The sequence below is a fragment of the Neolamprologus multifasciatus genome, chromosome 16 (assembly GCF_963576455.1).
Source record: "Neolamprologus multifasciatus chromosome 16, fNeoMul1.2, whole genome shotgun sequence".
Lineage (NCBI taxonomy): Eukaryota > Metazoa > Chordata > Actinopteri > Cichliformes > Cichlidae > Neolamprologus > Neolamprologus multifasciatus.
Genome location: NC_140454.1, coordinates 17,517,635 through 17,539,208, shown reverse-complemented (window position 1 = coordinate 17,539,208; position 21,574 = coordinate 17,517,635). Strand labels below are relative to the sequence as shown.

General features: G+C 39.9%; 1 protein-coding gene across 4 annotated transcripts in view; it reads left to right on the top strand.

Moving 5' to 3' along the window:
• The window catches only part of LOC146500616 (FERM and PDZ domain-containing protein 4-like), a 35,429-nt gene that overhangs the window by 3,567 nt on the left and 10,288 nt on the right, over nt 1–21,574 (top strand). For 2 of the 4 annotated variants that reach the window (XM_085136600.1, XM_085136601.1), the window contains exons 2-6: nt 13,904–14,020; nt 18,452–18,612; nt 18,888–18,990; nt 19,634–19,679; nt 20,576–20,680. In XM_085136600.1, coding sequence (XP_084992726.1) covers nt 13,904–14,020; nt 18,452–18,612; nt 18,888–18,990; nt 19,634–19,679; nt 20,576–20,680 — 532 coding nt within the window. The other 2 variants (XM_085136602.1, XM_085136603.1) reach the window with 2 other exon arrangements.

Here is a 21,574-nt window from a genome sequence, read left to right as displayed (position 1 = left end):
ATTTAAGGTCATGGGTTGGCCAAGTTACTTTTTACCAATACATTGCAATCATATATCTGTGGGTGTGAAAGACAAATAGTGTTTACAACTTATATAAAAATGTTTTATTTTACATCTTTGCATTTTGTAGTAGAATGGTGACAGTAGCTGGTTGTGGTTATCCACTCAAATGCCAGTGTATAACAGGTGCTACACAAAGTTATGTAACTGCAGTTTCCTCATAGATTAATAGGGCTTCTTTACAGCCAAACTTTAGTATGTTCGATGAATTCAGCCCACACAGTTGAGAGGTCATGTTATTATGGAAGCTTACTCACTGGCTTTGTTTACTGAAAAATTTAAACCTGCAATTAGACATTTTTTGGTTACTTGAGGGCAGTCACTGAAAGCAAGCCATGAACGCACGGAATATCGTGACTTTGGCTAAAATGGCAATTAATAACTAACATCATCCAGCACTTACAGAGCAACATTACCATTTTTTAAAGATAAATTTGAAGCCTAAAAGTCCAAATAATGAGCTTAAACTTACTGCAAAGCTCCATGAAGTTGCAGAAGGTTTAGGTGAGGATGTAAGTTCAGTGTCATAAATTCCAGACACGTTCACATTATTCTAGTAAAAAGTAAAAATGATGATATTAGAGTCATAGTGGCTGAAAGCAGCCCTGTCATTGGTATCCGGACCCTAGGAACTACTAAGTGATACTGCAAATAAGAGATATTTAGACATAATGAGTCTACAAACAAGTGTTCAGTGTAATAATTTTCAATAAGGTGTGATGCGTGCTTTTCTCCTGCTGTTTTTTTGTTTTTTTTGGTATTTAGTCACACTTCTTATCCTATGACAGCACCTGGTGCCTGTGAATTATTGCCTGGGACTTCAGTTGTTTCTGAAAGTGCTCCAGTGATAAATATCTTGTTGAATTATCCTCATTGAGCTGAAGTAAGCTCTGATTATTGCTGAAAAAACATCTGAATGGAATCTGTAAAGCTTCTAGTGTAGAAACAGCAATGCAGAGTTGGGAATCATCGTCATAAATCTAAAACTATTGGCACGTCTTTTGATGACAACACCAGAAAACAAGCATGAAAAACGGTGAACATAAAAGGTCCTAGAGTCTATGACAATACTTCCAACTGTGACCTGCACTGGGGTCAGGTAGAACAAGGACAGAGATTTTTATTTATTTATTTATTTATTGGTCTATTCAAGTTGATACCAACACCATTTACAATCTCTATCTCTACTAAAGCCATTTCTGTGCTCTGATGGGCCCAAAAGCCTGATTGGAAGTTTTCCAAAATATAGTATGAGTAAAGAAAATAATTTAGCTGCTCAAAAACCTCTGAGCCTAAACGTTTAAGGCACATGTGTCAAACTCCAGGCCTCGAGGGCCGGTGTCCTGCAGGTTTTAGATGTGTCCTTGATCCAACACAGCTGATTTAAATGGCTAAATGACCTCCTCAACGGCTGTATCCCAATTTAGGGTCTGCAGCCTTAAAGGGCGCATTTTAAGGCCGATTACATCACAGCGACGCGACGAAGGCTGTCCCAATTTGAAGGCTGCTCGAAATGCGGCCCTCAAATGCGTCCTTCATTTCCCTGAATTTTAAGGACGTGGCGGTGTAGACTTCGTGGCCCAACATATCCCAGAATGCATAGCGCGGCGGTGGGTGTGGATAATTTTGCCAAAAAAAAAACGGCGGATGAGGGGCGCCCGAAAAGTAACTTAGTAAACTAAGTACTAAATGTTATGTCACTTATTTATGTGCAAATGTTTAATAACGAAGAACATTAAAACATTACTGTTGGCCACATGTCGGCAAAGTTATGTGACATTAGTGATGTTTGTACTAACTTGGTTTTAAAGCCTTTACTTTAAAGGCCCTACCTGGGTGTCCACATCACTCAGGACCTGTCATGGTCCTGCCACATCAACACCCAGGTTAAGAAAGCCCGTCAGCGTCTCTTCTTCCTCAGAAGACTTAGAGACTTCCATCTGCCACTGAAGGTGCTCAAGAACTTCTACTGCTGCACCATCGAGAGCGTCCTGACGGCAAACATCTGCACCTGGTTTGGGAACAGCACCAAGCAGGACAGACGAGATCTGCAAAGAGTGGTGCGCTCAGCCGAACGCATCATTCAATCAGAGCTCTCTGACCTGCTGTCCATCTACACCAAGCGGTGCAAGTCCAAAGCTAAGAAGATTATGATGGACCTCTCCCATCCCAACAATGGACTCTTCTCACTGTTGAGGTCTGGGAAGCGCTTCCGCTCCCTTAAGGCCAAAACAGAGAGAATGAGGAGGAGCTTCTTCCCCCAGGCTATTCGGGCCCTGAACCAGGTGTAGGACTGGACTCTCCCACACACATCACTATAAGACTGGACTCTCACACACATCACATCACCACACGCACCACCACAATCTTCCTATAATCCTATAATTTATAATCTTGATAATCTCTTTCTGCTATTTGCACATTTTCTTTTATTATTATTTTTTTTTACTGTAAATTCCTAAGTTAATTTGTAAATTTTGTAGTAAATTGTAAATACTGTAAAACTTTTTTCTGTCATTTAATGGTCGGGCATTGTACAGCTACAAGCATTTCACCCCCATGTCATACTGGGTATGGTTGTGTGTGTGTGACAAATAAAATTAGAATTTGAATTTGAATTTGAATTTGAATTTGAATTTAAAATATACACCGTTCAATAGCTGAGCTTAATCTTACAGAGAATGATCAAAGCTCATGTAGAAACAAACAAACACTTGAACAAAAGATGTTCTCCTTCATTTCTGTCAAACAAAGCTTCATGAAACGTTTCCAGCTGTTAGTATCATGGTTGCTAGGCAACCTTGGCAGCGCAACGGAGGCTAGACCGCCCCATTTCACAAGCCTCGCACTTCTGGCCTTAGCGGTCTTTAAGTACGCAGCCCTTGAGGATCGTTGAGGCTGCGTACTTTAAGGCTGCAGACCCTGAATTGGGATACAGCCAACATGTCTTGAAGTTCTGCAGAGGCCTGGTAATGAGCTAATCATTTTATTCAGGTGTGTTGACCCAGGGTCAGATCTAAAACCTGCAGGACACCGGCCCTCGAGGCCTGGAGTTTGACACCCCTGGTTTAAGGGCAGTAGCGGTTTTAGATACGGGCGACACGGGCGGTTGCCCGGGGCGGCATCGTGGTGGGGGGCGGCATCACGGACATCGGCAAAAAAAAAAAAAGATGCTCGTACTCATGCTGCCCCGACATCAGCCAGCACATACTGGGAATGGCATAGGCACCGATCGGTTTTCTATCGCCCATTTGCTGGGAGTAAGGGCGCCCTCCGTTTGCAAGGTGCGCCTGCTGCTTGCGGCACAGGGAGGAGAGGGCGGGGCGGCGGGGGATTCTCTGGCTGGCTGGAGCAGCGTCTAATAACCAACTCGCAAAATAAAACAAAATAAAAACAAAACAACAAACACAAAAACACCAGACATTATTATACAGACTTATAATTTGCACCAGTGTTTTTTCGAAATTCTATACACGAAAAGTGAGCGCGAGAGCCCTCGGTGCGCCTGCTTGCTGCTGAAGCGCTGCTTTCAGAGGGAGTGTTTGCCCGGGGCGCCAAACGGGCTAGGACCGCCACTGTTTAAGGGGACCGTTGAATTAAGCTTGATTTTCTTTAGCTGTTTTACCATAGTGAAGTCTGCCGCACACATTTCTAACCTGGTTCTTAATAAATGGATGCACCAAAACATGACCTACCCTTGACCCACAAAAACATGTTTTAATAACCTGCAGGTTAACCACTCACACAGATAATTATGGTGATGAGCTTACTGGCAGTATCCCCATTATGCAGCTTTATTCACTCCACACAAAATAGGCGACAGCCTCCAAGTATTACTTTGAACTTTATCAGCAGGTGTAGTGAAACTGGCAAACCAAATCCGTAATCTTTTTAAAGCGTAGCACAACTCAGCCAGGTAACACTTCACTTCTTATCCCAATTAGTCACGCCACTGAATATTCATAGCAAAAAGGCGTTCAGATCTTTAAACTCTCCCCTAAAAGCTGTTTAATTCACTGAATAAATCATCCGCAGCCAAGGCGTAATTAGTGTCGCACTAAGAGACTGCGAAAGTTGAGGTTCTGAGGTGGCTCACAGGCAAACACTCACAAACAAACCAAACTCTGCAGATGAGGGCGTTGTCTAAGGGCAGTTTGCTGTAGTGGTTGCTCAAACACATGTTGTGATCCAGAGGGCACTAATGCGAAGTTCAGAGGGTAGTGGAGGCTACACAGTCACATCACTGCACTGTACAAAATGAGAAAACATGAAAACATGATGTCACAGCAGGCGTTACCTTGTATCCCGAAAAAATGTATTCTGAATGGTTTTTTTTAAAAGAAATCCTGTGTTATCTAGAATCATTTGCAACATTTTGTGGTTTTACTTTCATTATTTTTAAGGCAGTCGTCCACAGGCAGTACTTATAAAATGAAAGCAGTGAAGGTTTTAAATGGCCAAGTGTGCCAGAAAGGCTGAAATCAGCTGTTTTAAAAGGGACTCAGCGAGGGGGAGAGCAAGGGATCAGTAGGGCAGCGGGGCTTTATCGGTCAAAGCTTCAGCCATAGTCGCCTTATATCACGCTTCTGTCTGACCCTAATATCCTCTGCCACTCGTGTTGGCCTCTGGGCCACAAACCCAAATGGACAAACATAACTGTCTAAAATATGCTGAGTCTCTCAATCTTTGTGCCACAAGACACTGCAGCTGAATTTGAAGCAAATTGTCAGACACGCTCTCTGTTCTGCTCTTCAGTGTATCTTTACCATCTCATCCAAAAAAAAAAAAAAAAAAGGACTGGCTGTATTTTTTCAGACATGTATCATCAGCCAAATGTTGTTTGGATTGCTCAAGATGCTTCAGTCCAACAGTTTAGAATCAGATTGTAACAGTAACATTTTCGAAATGATAGCTAGATAGATCAAAAAATCATAGGCAAAGCACTTTTTCTGGTTTTCATTCTTCTTTTCTTTGTTTTCTTTTAGTTGGAGTTCAGATGGATGGTTTATGACAAACTCTTAAGTAGATATTCAGATCAACAGCAGTTCACCTGGGCTCACTCTCACTCACCGGGAGGCTCACCCATTTTTACCCATTAAGTTGTATCTTTTCTGCGGCAGCAAACATGCCTAAGCCTGACCCTGAGTGGAAGTGACAACATACTTTATTTTATGTATCACTCTCAGCAAAGGCACACTGACTCACTCTGAAGAGCCTTATAAGTTGTGGCATTTTAATATAGGATCCTTGGTACTTGATTGTGGAAACACAAGTTGTAGCTTGAATGAATTTTCTCAACTAGAATCAAACACTATTTGTATTCTGTGTATGCATTTATTTATCCTTTGCTACCTGCCCTTCTTATTACCTGTTTTTTATTCTCCGATTCTCTAGTTCATGTTCCGAGCAGTGAACTAGATAAAAGACTCTCTCCTTTTAACTCTTGGATTGTTTTGCCTATACTGTGATTAAAATGGAAAATCTGAGAATTGGGCAGTTTTTAGTTTATTTACCTTTGTCGAGGTTTTATTCTTTTTAATGCCAGCAGGTGTTTATATAATATATTTGATGTTGGTCTTGTCTAACATCAAAAATGCATGTTTTACTGATCTCGATAACAGCAAATTGTGCTGCCACGGCTATTTTCTTTTATCCAAACTTTCAGATCCGCATGAATAAGTGTGAGGCCTCCCTGGATCAGAGAGAAAGCTAATTGGCTCTTGGTGGTTTTCAGTAGAGGTGTTTGATCTGAGGTATTTCATTTATGAAGAGTAGTTCTTCCTCCTTGGGTTACTAGACCTTGTGGTGATCTGCGAATACAATGGATATGTGGCATTGAGGCATTTTTTAAACATCTGAACCATTTGAAATTCCAACAGCCTCCTGCTTTGGCACTCTGGGCATTACTAACAACATAAGACAGATCCTGTTATCGTGACATGTTAAAGTCATGCTCTTCTTTTAAGATAAGTGCATTAACTCTTTATTTACTTGAATTGGACGATACTGTTAAAATGTTTGACCTCACATGAATTGCATCAATTAGAGTGAGCATTTACCTGCTGAACTGGTTCGAAAGGTCAAAACAAATGCACTGTACAGTAATGTGCAGCTGTGATGCAGAGACCTCATCTGGGGAGGGGACACATAAGGTCCTCACTCTTCAGCTGCTCTTGCTACTCCTCTGTTGCATATAATGTGCACATGATGCGTTGCCAGCTTTTATTTAATCCTTCCTGCTCTTTTCAACCTTTTCTCGCTTTATGGAAAGACCCACATGTAGCTTGATCACACTGTTTTTCGAGCAATTCTTAGAATCCAGATCCATCCTTAACTAGAAATTCTTGTGCCTTTGCTACTAAGCACACACACAAACATCACAAATCCTCTCACATTCCTCTTTCCACTCTCATCACCCACAACCACCGCCACCCATGTCCCTCCCTCCCTCTGCCCCTCGCTCTGGCTCTCTCTGCCTCTCTCCAAAGCTGTTGTTACTGTGCGACTCCTGCACATCATTCCAGCGCGATGGAAATTAAATGAAGGTGGCTTAACGCAGCTAACAGAGGCATGCTTTGAAGGATGTAACTAGGGGAAGCTGCGCTGCCAGATCCTTTTCCATGGGCTATGGATTTGTGTTGCTGAGGCGAGGACACGGGAATCACTCAGCCATGCAGAAGCACAGACAACAGGACTAATCTCTCCTCCTGACTTGTGGAAGCTCCACTTTTTCCCCTTAAATTATTTATTCTCTATTGCCAAAGAGTGTGAGAGATAATGGGGCCGGAGTGAAGTAGATGGTGAATCTGTAGCCTTGACTGCAGTCTGCAGCACACATGGATGTGTTCAGCTTTGTGAAGATGCCAAAGCTGTCAGGGTGAGTCCAACGAATGCTGCTATGAATTTGCCAGTCTGTGGATTTGCCTGTTCGTTCTGTAGCAGCCGGCGTTTTGTATGTTCAAAGGCATGATTCGGATCACATGTTGAAAGTGTTATTAAAAATGCTGAGTTATGGATTTGTTCAAGAGAGCAAGTTGTGCAGTCACGTATGATGTGAAATGAATGAGCAAGTGAGAGAGATGGCAGTGGGGGTGGATGCAATTGGTGATGCGATTCATGTGTCTAAACTGTATGTATCTAAGTTCATAAATATTGCAGACAGTAGACACGGTTACTGCACGAGTATTATGTAATATAAGGTAACCATAGATATTATGGAACATGAGAAGAAGCAGCAGAGGATGTTGCAAAATTTCAGATTATTCCAGGAAATTGAGTCATAGCAGTGATTGCTAGTTCTCAGCAGAGTTTTAAGTCATTTTCATTTTGAGTCAGTTTAGGGTACTGATCATAGCTTTCTCAAATGTTTTAAATCTGCTTAGAGTTATGACATATGAGTGGTTTTTATCTTTAAAATCAAAATACCTATGGCCTGAACAGGAAGAATATTTATAGTTGCTAAAGAGCCGTTTAAATCATGACACTTTGCAATTAAAATTAAAAGACAGCACATTTCGGTTTACAAATTTACTTCCTTCATGAGGGTCATTTTCATTTGTGACAGATCCATAGTTTCATATTGGTTTTGTTTTAGAAGAAGTCATTAGAAGCAATGATAATGCAAAGCATAGATTAAAAATCCTGAGGAATTCATTCGTCGACGGGGCTTACACCTCACCTTGCGCGGACATGGGTCTGCTAGATTGAGTGGATCTCCCCCAGTGGACATTAATCCTCCTAGGGGATTTGGCTCCATTAGAGGCACCACGGACCACTGATGAGAAGAACAGCTGATCACAAACAAGATACATTAAACGAGCTACTGTGTGTCACAGAAATGTATATTAGGAGCGTATCATTTCACTTATGAGTCATCACTGAACTGCACTGACAATTTTTCATTAGTTCTTTGTTTATGGAAAAAGACATGCATCAAAAATACTAGCGTTGCACATAAGTATTCGGTTTATACGAGGCCCTTTTTCATAACATTTTAGCTGGAAATCAAACAGGTAGCAGTGATTTTCCATCGTCGTACGGAAACACTGCTTTCTATTTAGTATCCCCCCATGGCAGCAATGATGCGGCTCCCAGTGGACCACCACCATCACTGCATCCTGTCACTGTTAATAATGCCACACAATGCTAACCCTGACTATGAGTTACCACTTCTACAGAAGCATTCCCCTCCCTTTGTTGTTGCTGATGTTTGTCTCCCTCTCATCTACCATTAGGAATTTAAGTCAGCATGAGTCTGTATTTCACAGCGAAACCCACTGTATTTATTCAGAGAGCTACAAGAAAGGCAAGAAAGGCTCCCCTCATTGTCTCTTCCTCCTGCCTTGCAACACCCCCAGATGTGTCTGCTGTCAGAAACAAAGGGATGATATAGCTTTCATTTTCTTCTTTCTCTGTTGTTTTAAAAATCAAGCTAGCATTTCCACTTGTTTAAAGTTTTGTAACAAGATACAAAGCAATAATGTCCTCTTTGAAGTTGTTGCTTTTCTTTAGCTATTAAGAACTTATTTTCCTATTTTCCTTCCTTTTGATTTTCTCTAAATATAAGCAGCAGCAATAGGCAGACAGGGCTTTCCTGAATCAACAGGGTTGCTAAAAGGTGTACAGCAATATGTAGCAGTTTGCTGAGCATGCTCATATATAAAATAAAAAAAAAAATCTAGAATATTGTTCACTGCATCTTGTTGTAGCTATATTTAGTCACTCTTATATAAATGATGGCTATGTTCATTAAATGTGCATGTTTTCCCGCAACCAAGTAATGCAGAACAACAGCTAAAGCTAATGTACTAATGTACTTGGACTGTGTGACTTTATGCTTGTGGTGCTCACTTGGATCATTTCTGGCTGTGTTCCCCCCCCCCCCCCCCCCCCCCCGAAAAAAATAAAAAAAAATAAAAATATATATATATATATATATATATATATATATATATATATATAAAAACTGCAAACTTTATCCACAGGAAATCACTGGTCTGGACACAAATTGATTAGCCTAAATGTTCATCAGCGTACACACAGACCAAAAGATCTGTCATACTTAGCGTTCAAATCACAAACTCTCAGGGAAGAGAAGACTCAGAAAGGACTCTGGGTCAGAAATGGTAGCCAGCTGGCTGGTGGATGAGGTCTTAGGCAACTATTTATTATGTTGCGTGCTGTAGAGCTTTTAGCGTAAAAGCAGTGAGTAGCACAAAGAGGTGCAGGAGCATTCATGTCTAGTTCAGCACCCACAGGGTAAGTTCATCACTATATTTGGTTAATGTTTTCTATAGAGAGCTGTAGCACAAAGGATGGCTTGGGGAAATGCAAAAAAACACAAATTTCTTTGTTTAGCTTTGAATATCTTTTACTACTGGATTTATTATTTCAACTAATTCAATCAAATGTAGTAAGGTCTACTACTCGGCTGGGAAACGCATTGTGTGTATGCAATCATGCACATTACGATTCTGATATGATATTTAGTGATATGCTCTGTGTTTCCTATATTTTAAGTGCTACTGCAGACTATATCCAGCTTTCAAATAGTAGCTCTTTTGTAAGATAATGATGTTTTGTCATTTAACAGGTAAACAGCGGGACATCGAGGTTCCTTTACTCACTGTAACAAAGCAGGGGGATCACAGTGGGTGAGCTGTTTCCCAGATGCTTTTTTATACCCACCCAGAGGAGATTAACTAACCAAAAAACGTTTCTATATAGAGGCACCAGAGAGCTGCTCAGGATAGTGCGGTTGCCCATGGCAACAATATCAGTGCTTACAAAGACATACACAGAAATACAATATTCATTTAGAGTAATGGGGAAAACAGACACTCTTATTCTGGAGTGAGTGTTATTGTGCAGACAATTTCAATATTATTGTATAATGGCATTATATGGGACAGGGAAGAAATTTTAATCACCCAGGCAGTTTGATTTTTGGCTGTGTTAATGCGATGTGGTCATGGGAAAGTCATTTTTGCAGAGTAGAAAAACAGTGATTTCTTCTCTGACGTCAAATAGATGCAATGTGGAGCAGCAAAGAAAGCATTTATGTACATAAAACCGAGCAGTTTGTTCAAAGATTAGTAGTTACATAGCAATAGCCTTCATTTTAATTTTGATGCATATACAGCAGCAAACAATATAAATCACAGGCTGGACCGTGCTCTTTTGTGCTCTCGTATCGATCAAAGAATTAGAGCCAAGGTGGTGGTTTGGCAAGTCGAGCAGAGGGCAGATGTTTACTGAAACAAGAGGCAGTGCCCTCAGCAGGATGGAAGGAGTATCTAAAAGAGGAGCAAAGGAATAGGGCCTTTAATCAGAGTGGTTCCACTCTGTCTGAGCCACTCTGCTCTACTCCCTGGGCTCTCTCCCACGAGATGGTCATCTCGTCTGCTGTCTCTCCACTGATTTCATATCCAAACAGAATCACATTAGTGGTCTATCTATGCATAACTGTCTGTTTAATTCAAGAGCACTGAGAAAGCAGAATCAGTGCCTCTTCACAGTGTGCCTCAAATCATATTTGTAACACTCCCCTTTTTGTCAAGCAGGTAGAGTTGAGCAAAAAGACCCACTTATTGTTAGATTGACCCCACTGTTGACCTTAGAATAAGGCGATGTCAAATTTTAATAGCTATAAAATTGTTTTAATGCTGCTAGCAAGGTCATTTTGACCGTGGGAATATATGAAACTTGTGTCTTTAAGAGTCTTTATCTGGCAGAAAATGCTGAACGGTGTGCTGAGAGAAAAATGCTTTTTTAATACAGTAAATGCTGTATGACAGAATCCCTCTATCACACTAATCTGGCTGCACTGGATGAACAATGTGATGATTTATTCAAGATGGCATATGCAAAGGAAATTAGTATGGCTCTCTCAACCTGGGGATATTCGCTTTCTCTTGCCTGGTGCATGCTGGGAAATGTGTAGGAAACAAAAAGGAAATGCAATAGGTTTGGGCCCCTGGGAAATGGCACATAAACATCAGTAAAATTTGGCTGCTGCTTCCAAACAGGCGTCTTTGTTGCAAAATAGACTTGTGAGAGCAAAAACACATCTATATGTACATGTATATGTATATCTATATATATATGTGTGTGTGTGTGTGTGTGTGTGTGTGTGTGTGTGTGTGTGTGTGTGTGTGTGTGTGTGTGTGTGCGTATATCTTGAATACCTCAAATACCTCATGAATAATTACTTTTCTTTTTTTCTCTGTATGCATAATGGCCCACGTGTGGCACCAGAACGTGGTTTCACATAGCCAACCCTCATCAAGATTGTCAAAGTAAATTATTTAAACTAACTGGAATGTCTGTGTTGGAATGCTCTTCTTAGTTGTTGCTTGTTTATAATGCATAGTTACTCCCTACATAAATAGGACTTCAGCATTCATATAACACTGGATTGCTTCTACGAATTAAAAGTGAACTACTGTGATTAAGCATGGGTCACACTGTTCATGCTTTTTTTTATGAGGCACTGAAAAGTGATCTTTTTTGCCATCACCAGGACAGAACAATTCAACTACTGACTGGAACATCTGTTCTCTTAATTTCTGAAAACAAGACAAATTCACAAATGAGGAACAGTCTAGTTTAGATTATGATATAAAACCCTGATGTTATTTTCTGTGTTAACAAAGTTTTTCATGAGGCGAGCCTAATTTCCCCATTCCTTTTAAGTGTTCCTTTGGCGCTCTTTTAAAAAATGTTTTTGGCTGCTACATGAGCTCAATCCAAAAGCATGCACAAAATACAAAAATGGCCTCTGTGCATTTTGTGGTTTTAGTGTAATTTATGCTCTGAGAAAGCCTACATTTTGCCTCCCAAATTCTTGTTCTAATTGTCCTCACTCTGACTCTTGGGTAACCTGTTCATGAATTGTGCAGCATGGCTTGCCTACTTAGCGCTTGATTACTTAGTCCGATGTGACTGTGCAGGCATTATTTATTGATGCTCACTGAGGAAGATCGGTTTCACTGTCCACCAGTGGGTGAACCTTTTCAGACGCTTTGTTTAGCTCGAGCGCTGCGGCGTAGTGGCATAATGGTCCTCCTGTCTGCAGACAAAAGAAATCAAAGATCACAGTATCTATCACTATGCTGCTGATACTTTGTGGCATAGAGTTAGGAAATGGATTTTTTGGCGCAAATCATTACTTCAGTCATATATTTTGAAGGCACTGCATCTGGAACTGTAAGTAATACACTTATTGTGGTGTAGACCTTTGGAAAAAATGTCAAGCAGATTACTGCTGAAGATGTAGTATTGGGAAAAAAATATCATAATTTTACAATATTATGCACTTGTTGGATTTTTTGAACATCTCCTGAGAAAAATGTATAAATATTCAACATTAGACAATGCCTGTGTTAAAATGGCTGCTAGTACAATGGTGGGTACAAAGAGGACTCGTCAATGAGGTGGCTCCAACAGCGTCAGACAGTATCTAGTTGTGTCCACACACATCATATGAGCTGCAGGAAATGTTCTAAATATACACCATCGAGGCCTGTTCCCAGCTAATGTACTGTAGGTCAAATAAATCCATATCTGTATGGAAACACTAATAACGCCAAAACACACCACTGTATTGTTAAAGTAAATCACATTGCTTCCAGTGTTCACAGGCAGACGTAAAATGCAGTACCCAAAGGAAAAACACCATTTTCACTGCAGAATTCAATTTTTGAAATGAATTAAATATGACTTAATGCATCCAGCAGCACAGATGTGTGTTTTTATTAGGATAGCTGACTTGAGAACTGTGCTCAAGCTTTTATTGCATTACGTTGTCGTGGACTACCTGTGTGCACCAACTAGCTTTGCAGTGTTTTGTGGCCTTTCTTTCAGCTTACACGTGTTGATGAAATGGTAATACTTTATCAAGATCTCATGAAATAGCCATGTGCACACACACACACGCCCACTAGGACGCACTCTTTCATACAGACACAAGCACACCTCGCAAGCATTTTATTATCATCGGTACAGTAACTGGGGAAACATTTAGAGGGAAAGAAAGAGGGGCTTTGAATAATGAATGTGAAGAGCCCTGTTACACGGCAGACAAGCCTTTGAAGTGACACAACTTACTGCCACTGCTTTCATACCATCACCAGTGTGCAGACACAAAGACAGAGATAGAGGGAACAAAAGAAATGGGATGCAGAGGAAAAGACAGATTGAAGCATTTTGACCAATTATAGTTCTCGTGAACACCTTCACTCTGCCAACTTCTAACTGTGCAGAACTTTGTTTTGCTGGTAAGAATCAGAAAATCAGCTGAAACCGAGATTTAGACTGCTGCTGTCTTCCAGATAATAGGCTAAAATGAACTGTTTTGAGGATGGCGGTTATGGCTGGTTATATTCTCCGATAAACGTTATCAAATTGTCTTGGCGTTGAGCAAATCAAATAAGTACTTCATGACAGAATTCCCCTGGGCTTCTTTATAAAGAATGTACTGACATCTAGAAATAAAACCAATTTCATGCCTCTCAAAGCACAAGAGTGAGGCATGACAACTCCGCTTGTGTGTCGAGCTTACGTAATTAATTTGATTTGTATGCACTCAGTGAACAGTGACTATGGAGCATTGTTTATCACGCAGGAATCGGACAATCTCTTATCACTTGGGCTGAATCGCTTTTTATCTGTGCAATTTATTTATTCTATTAAGATTCAAAAATCTCTGTGGCAAATACTCTTTTTAGTTACTTTGCCGTTAGACTAGCTGATCTGACCATTTTTGCACAGGTTTTAATGAAATCACAAATGATTACAAAAAGTGGAGCTAAGCTTGATTTGACTCCTCTTTCTGCCTCCGCAGCCACAGGACCAAATCCTCAGGCTGGCCGCCCCCTTCAGGGACCTGGAGTGCTTCACAGGGACCCCCAAATGGATGGGACATGGGCACCAACAGAGAGGGGCGTGACTGCTACATCAAGTAAGTGCCCTATGTTTAAAGAAAGTGAGGGGGAGCTCGCTCTGTTCCAGATGTTTCAGACGCTTTGCCAACCTGTGATTATTCCAGCCACGTCACTGCCTCCACACTGTCTCCATCTGTGCATTCAGAATACTGATTTTCTGCTCCCTCCGCTGCTGCGCACACTCTGCCCCTGCCTACTCTCACTCTCTCTCACGCTCTCACACACACCCACAATACTCCTCATGCAGTCTCCCAAATGCAGAAGAGGGCTTTTGAGAGCGCAAGTGTGTGCATGCTGCTGTTGTTGTTGATGATGATGATGAAGAAATTCACCTGTGCATGGGCTTGTTTTGATCTGAGAGTCTTCACATTCCTCAGAGGATGCAGGGTTATAGTGTTATCAGCGTAATTGATCCTTCTTAACTGGCACTTGTGGAAATCTGTACTGACAGGTAAAAAGAAACTCTTCACTGGCTCTTTGTGTGTTTGCGTGTGCAGTAGTGTAACAAGTGTTGCTGTTATGTTGATTTGGTCGGGATTTTTACTATTTCGTCAAAACACAAATTAGACACGCTTTTAACAACCTAATCTATACTAACCGCTTCTGGAAAAATATTCTCTGCTTTCATTTGTTCATAGGAGTTTTAATTCTTCTCATTGAATATTATGGAATGTAACGAGTACATTATTAGCACAGCAGGTTTTGTAATACAGATATGTCTTCCAGTTGTGGAAAAAACAACAACAAATGTTTATTTAATATATAAATTGGAGGTATGCGCTTGTCACACACGGGTTATAGCATGAGAAGCGTGATGTCAGAGGAGTTATATAAGAAGTAAGGAGCAGTGAAAGTGCAGGATACAGAGTGTGTCTGCAAGAGGCAGATCGTGGAGGCTGTTTTGGCTCCAGTCTTTCCTTTCTAAATTTAAGGAAGATTCATAAATAATCAAGTGGCTATCTTAGTTTGTCAAGCCTCTTAGCTGCCTATGCTAAACTGTTGTATTTCTCAGTGGAATACATGTCTAGTCTGTGTGGGATGAGCACATGAATAAAGCATTTACCAGACAATATGAACAGATTGACATACAATTATTAATGTCGTGTCATTTAAAGCAGCTACAACAATATAGGGATATGTTTTGACACAAGTGGAGAGTTAAATGAGTTACATTAACTCATTCATGTAACTGAACCTGAGATGGGAGGGTGTTACTGGGATTTTTGTTGATGACCTTTTAGGCCAAAATTAGACTGCAATAGTGAGAATCGGCCCAGCATTTCTTGCTGTCGCTTTTTGTTTATCTTCTTCTCCGTAAAGCTCACAGTGCAGCTTGTGCACTATGCGGTAGAGCTACACTAGCAGCTAATGGGTATGATTACAGACCAGTGGATGCATGGCTGTCCGCACAATGGGACTCTAGCCATGTTTAGCAGGTGGCCATGGAGAGGAGGCGGCAGCATTCTTCCTGAATGCACAGGTCCATATGGTTTTGATTTGTGCACAATCTGCTGAGGTTGTCATTCCTGAGTTAAAACTGACACAAAAATTCAAACTAAATGTTCCTTTTTGCGATACAGTATGTAATAACTGTAGTTGTCATATGATGACAGACAAAATGTTTCAGTCAATGCTTTGGGGTATTAAAGGCAGGGACAAAATGTATGACTTTAAGAGGAAATTTCGAGGTTAAGAAGCTAAGGAGGCCAGCATACAGTTAATTCGTAAGTCTTGTAAATGCTGCAGTTTATAAAAAGCTTATTTGAATTTCTTTTAAATGCTTCACTTAATAATTTATGGAATATTCTATACTCCTGAGTCGTGGGAGTACACTGGAGGTAGTATATTAATTTAAGATTATATGTTTGCAAACTGAAATAAAATGTATTAAACAATCTGTACAAAGAAATTTAATATCTCTGTTTAAAAAGACTACCGATCTAGGGAAGTAGATGTGACAGATACATTTTCCTAATTAGCTATAAAATAACCAAATACGTTTTGCCCTTTTAATGATTTTAAGTACACGTGGAATGGTTGTGCAGAAGCAAATAGATTTTAGAAAAAGATGTCCAGGTCCACGATACAAGTAGTTGACATAATGGGACTCATTATTTTTAACTAAGCTTCAGTTTTCAGTCTTGTTACATCAGACTTTGCACATTCTGCCCACAGTCGTTCTGCCTGCCAATACTACTGTATCACACCATCAGCACAAGAGGTCCCTGTGTTTGTTTGGTCATTTAATCAATTATTTTTAAAATGTAGATGCAAAATGGTATTCAGTCTGTTGATTTTGTAGTGTAATGTGGGACAACGGTATGTTGGTTGGTTTTGTAACTTTTAATTGCCAGTGGAAGACTTGAAGCTGTAATTTTATTATTTTTAAACAAACACGATAGTCTCCTAATTGCAAATACATGTATAATGGTCACAGCATAATATTAACACAGTCAGTGTTAATTAGTATATAGTGCATACAAACACAAATCATACAAACATTTTGACCAACCGTGAATCAGTGTGCCATTGAGAATGATTTATAGAACCAGTTTATAGACTTTTATATTAGAATTACAACTTCATGTAGAAAAATATTCTCTATCTGAAATGTTGTGTAAAGATACACGAAAGAATTCAATTCTAGTTTAGAACTACACTACTACAAACAAACAAACGAAGAAAAACACAACAGCCATCTTGGTTTTCTTTTGTTATCCGTTCAGCTGCTGAATTTTACCCTAATGGAACATCTCATGTTAATTAGCCTGGGAAGAAGCAACTGAATCCTCCGCTTCCAAAATATCAGTTGACAGTCATTTAACATCTTTGAACTTGCCAGCAACTTGCTCTTGCTGTTTTTTCATTGCATTGGGAATGCAACTGACAGATCTCACTGTGTCTTTGTGCCGTGAAAGAGTAATTGTTAGTATTTACTGGTGAACAGTACATGTGTCAAGAATAACTGTGAATTACACACTGTCTGCCCACAGCTTTAATTAACCAACATTGTTGGCACCATATGGAGTTGCTGCCGCTGCTGCTTTTGCAGCCAGGGAGAGCAGAGAAACACAGTTAAAAAAAAAAAAAATCTGATCACAGAATATGTGAAACGTACATGCTGGCTTTTCACATCTTTTGAGTTCAAAAAGCTAATATAATGATGATTCTCTTACGAAGATTGAGAAAATTCATTTTACCATGGTAACTGAAGCAAAACGTTTAATAAGGTTAGAGTCTTGATTCACAGCCAGCTATCAATGGTAGCAATATTAGTAAATCTTAAAAATGAAACTGTTTTACTGTGCGCCTGTCATCTACAACAAAAGTTTATTGCTCTAAAATGGCAAGGTACTGCAGCTATGTAGCTAATCAAACACCATTTCTCATGCTGAGCAGGTTCACAGCCTACCTGTATTCTGAATTAAGCTTTTTTGGATGCACTGCAGAGCTACAGCAAACTGTTTCATATAATATTTTACTGTAACAACCCCTGTGAATAATGAAAGCAGGCTAGATTAATCACCTCAGCACTCTCAATCATGGTGGCCCATTAGCTAAACCCTAACAATGTTCTCAGCCACACAAACCATAGAAACCGTGTTCACAATGTGCATCCACAACAGTATAGATCTAAACATCATGACATCATAAGAATAAATTCATGTTTAAGCCTAAACCCTTTAAATTTGCATGAGTCTTTGCAGGTAATAAACGTACTGGCTGTACAGTATTTCATGCTCGAGAGAGGTAATGCAACATAATTCTGCCAGACGTGTAACTCCCCACTCATACAAAAAATGAGACTCTGTGTAAGACCTAATATTTTGTTCTTCAAATGCATCAGTATTTATAGTGTCCGACTGTATCACAAAGGACGGAACACTGCTGTAAGAAAAAAAATGCAATGTCTAGAGGAAAATTCACTGACATGGCACTCTATATTATAACTGTCCCGGGTCTTTATTAGTCTGGCAAGGAAACACATGCCTATTATTTAACACATTTAACACAACGGTGTGAGAAATACAGATTCTTTGTGAGGCATTACAATGTGAGAATACAAACATTGGAGCCTGATTAGCATCGCCCACATGCTCTATTTCTGCAGCATTGTACACGTTCCTTATTCTGAAACAATATGTGGCATTTTGTTTTTAAACATTGTGGGTATTTGGAAAAAATTACAGTTTTGTATACAGTGCAGTTGATGTCTGTCCTCCCATTTTAATTTTTCAATAGCTATCTCTTGTAAGAGCTGTCATTGTTTCTCAGAGGACATTCATTTTAGTGGTTATATTAAGCATTTAACAATTAGAGACGCTGCTATTAATCTACTGGCTTATCTTATCTTGTCAAGATTACTAATAACCAGCAAAGGTTATTTAGGATCAATCAAAACCACCCTGCCCTAACAAAAACAGTTAACATCCTTTTTATCCGCACAGCCACGTCTCCCAGAGCAACTCCCTGGAGGAAGTTCGTCTGGACGGAGACAAGTTTGTTCCGCCAGCGCCCCGGAAGGTGGAGATGAGGCGAGACCCAGTGCTTGGCTTTGGATTCGTAGCAGGCAGTGAGAAACCTGTGGTGGTTCGCTCAGTCACGCCAGGTAGCACAATCCAGCTACACAGTGGACTCTACCACAACACAGTGACTCATTCAATCCATGACCGTTACTATATCAACACGAGATGAAAGCCTCCTAAAATGTGGCTAAGAGGAAAACCCAGTGAGACTGTAGTTTACATCGATGATTCATTGATTTGAACAGTCCTCAATGAGAAAGCATTCATTAGAGCTTTGAGGCCCAAAACAGGAAAAAAAAAAAAGGTAGGACCATGCAAAGTTTGGACCATTAAGTCTTTTTATGGTGTGTTTTGGCAGGGGGTCCATCAGAAGGCAAACTGATCCCAGGGGACGAGATCATCATGATTAATGATGAGGCAGTCAGTTCAGCACCCAGAGAGAGGGTTATCGACCTTGTCAGGTAATACAGCACTCTTGATTAACTTTAATAAAAACACCCAAACATCCAAGGATTTAATACTTTTTGTACAAACTGACATCTTGTAGTTCATGTCTTTACTTAAAATTTCTGCTTCTAATATATAAAACAGTTTACTGCCTATGGAAATACTGTTGATAACTGCAAATAACAAGAAAGAACTCTAAGCATACCATCACTGTATTTCTTTATCTTATTCTGATATGCTCAAAAATCAAATATCATAGCTGGATAGATAAAGCAATATAACATTACTCTAGCCACCTGCTTCATTTAGCTGTATGCTGGTGTTGTTGTTTCTTCAAGCGTCTCATTAGATTAATTTCGTTCACACAGCTGAGAAGCTGGCACTGAGCATTTGGTCCTTGCGTGACCTGTGCTGCAGTCTGTAAACAGTACATTAGTACAGGGAAAAGTGCCCATGTGGCCATTCCTCTATAGCTCCTGTGGCCTTGAATAGGCTTCTTCTCTGCAGCAAAGCTCAGCACAATGGTGCCAAGACAGGACTGCCAGGTGCACCACTTTGAAACTGTGTTTGTTCTGCTCTTTTCTGACTGTGTTGTTCATAAACTGCATTTATTGAAACTTAACCTTTCATTATTTTTTTGTTGCTTTTATCCCGCAGGAGCTGCAAGGAGTCCATATTGCTAACTGTTGTTCAGCCGTACCCAGTAAGTTTCCCTGTCCTCCTTATGAATAAAATCCGATACATTCCACTTATATGTGCATTTGGAGGTGATTATTTTGTTGACTCTGTGCAAACAAGCCATTAATCATGCCATATGTTAGTTCTGGCACTGCATCAGTAATGCCTGGGCTAAGTGTTAGAGCCCAGTGAACTCACGGGGAGTCTGATTTGCTGCAATCTTTCCAAGTTTTCTCATGTTGTAGTGTTAGATCCTCATGTGAACCTCACGTGAACCTGCCACTCAAGCATTTACTAGAGTCACAGAGCACCAGATGGCAGTGAACACACAGTGCCAGGAGCATATATTCAGCCTTTGTTTACAGTTCACATAATAATTCAGTGGGAATGGATTTATGCTTGAATTCCCTCCAAAAATAGACCAAACCGTCAGTGCATGTTCACAACGAGGGAAAGGAAAAATCAAAATATAAACTGTATTTTGACACAAGACCTGTGCTATGTCTTGTGTGGTAGAAAACTGTATACAATGAAACAGTAATCGTAATGTTTATTATCGTTCAGATTTCATCCAGTCATCATGCATTTTGTTTATGCACTTTGCTCAGTCCTGAACACGACAAGCCTTTAGGAACAGCAAGGATTGCGGCTGCAGAAAAGCAGTGTACAATACTTTGAGGACCGAGCTCTTATAATCCTGTCTGTAATTACTTCTGTTTACCAGGGGTTTCTTTGCAGGCTCAATGACATGAGGGTGTCCTCTCTCTTATCCCTTTGCACAGTGCCACCTTAATTGCATCATCAAAGAGAGAGTAATAGGAGGGTGTCATGTTTCAAGAAGGAAGCATGCCCTTGAATTTTGTGAAGGAAAAAAAATACACATTTTAATGCCTGTTTTTCCACCTTCTTTTCCTCTAAAAGTCACCCAAATCGGCATTCATCAGCGCAGCCAAAAAGGCCAAGTTAAAGACTAATCCTGTTAAAGTCCGATTCGCTGAAGAGGTCATCATCAATGGACAGGTCCCCGTAAGTCACATTGCACACTAATTCATTTGTTACACATTGGCGCTTTGAATAGAAGATGGCAGAAGCAGACTTGAATTCTTAAGGCTGGAAGGTTGGTTTTTTTTTTTTGAGATATTAGAAATCCCAAACCGTAAAATTAAATTCTTTATGACTGAAAGACAGAACATTGACAAAAAAGGGAAAACACTGTTGGGTAAGTGACATAGAGAAAAAAGAAACAACAGAGTAAAATGTCAGTATTATTCTGACTCTAAATGAAAGAACTCTGTTGGCTTAAAAATGTTATAGAAGAGAAAATTAAATGTAAACAAACATCATTAGTAACATATTTGATACAACAGCTGGCACACCATTTTGAAATAAAAAAAACAAAAATGTGTTAGGGTGACTGTCATGCATATGCTTATGAGTGACATTTAGCTGGAAATAAGAAGTTCTACCTTAAAAAACAATCTCGCCAACTTACAAGTTACCTCCTTCTTGCTTTAAATATTCAAAAACTACAATGTAAAACTGATACATTTTTTAAAGAGCGTTATGTTACGCTTCATTTCTTTGTTGGGAAATATTCACCTCCTGAAGTCTTTGTACTATTGCAAGACGAACAGCTATTAGCGAGCTATAGAAGTAGGTGGAAGAAGCTGTGTTAGCTTTGCACAGAGCCAGGTTTACTTTTACCACATTTAGTCTTTACATAAAGCCAAGTCAACTGTCTCCTGGTAGTAAATTCATTCTATACAGTGGTGTGAATCTCTTTTTATCACCTCGTAAAAGTATGTTTCTCAAAATGTTTTATCTTTTCTTTGATTTCCTTCAGTGTGTCTTCCAGTTAAAAATTTCCCACCCAACCCCAGCTAATGCACCACAGTGGATTATCAAATTAGTTAACTTTCA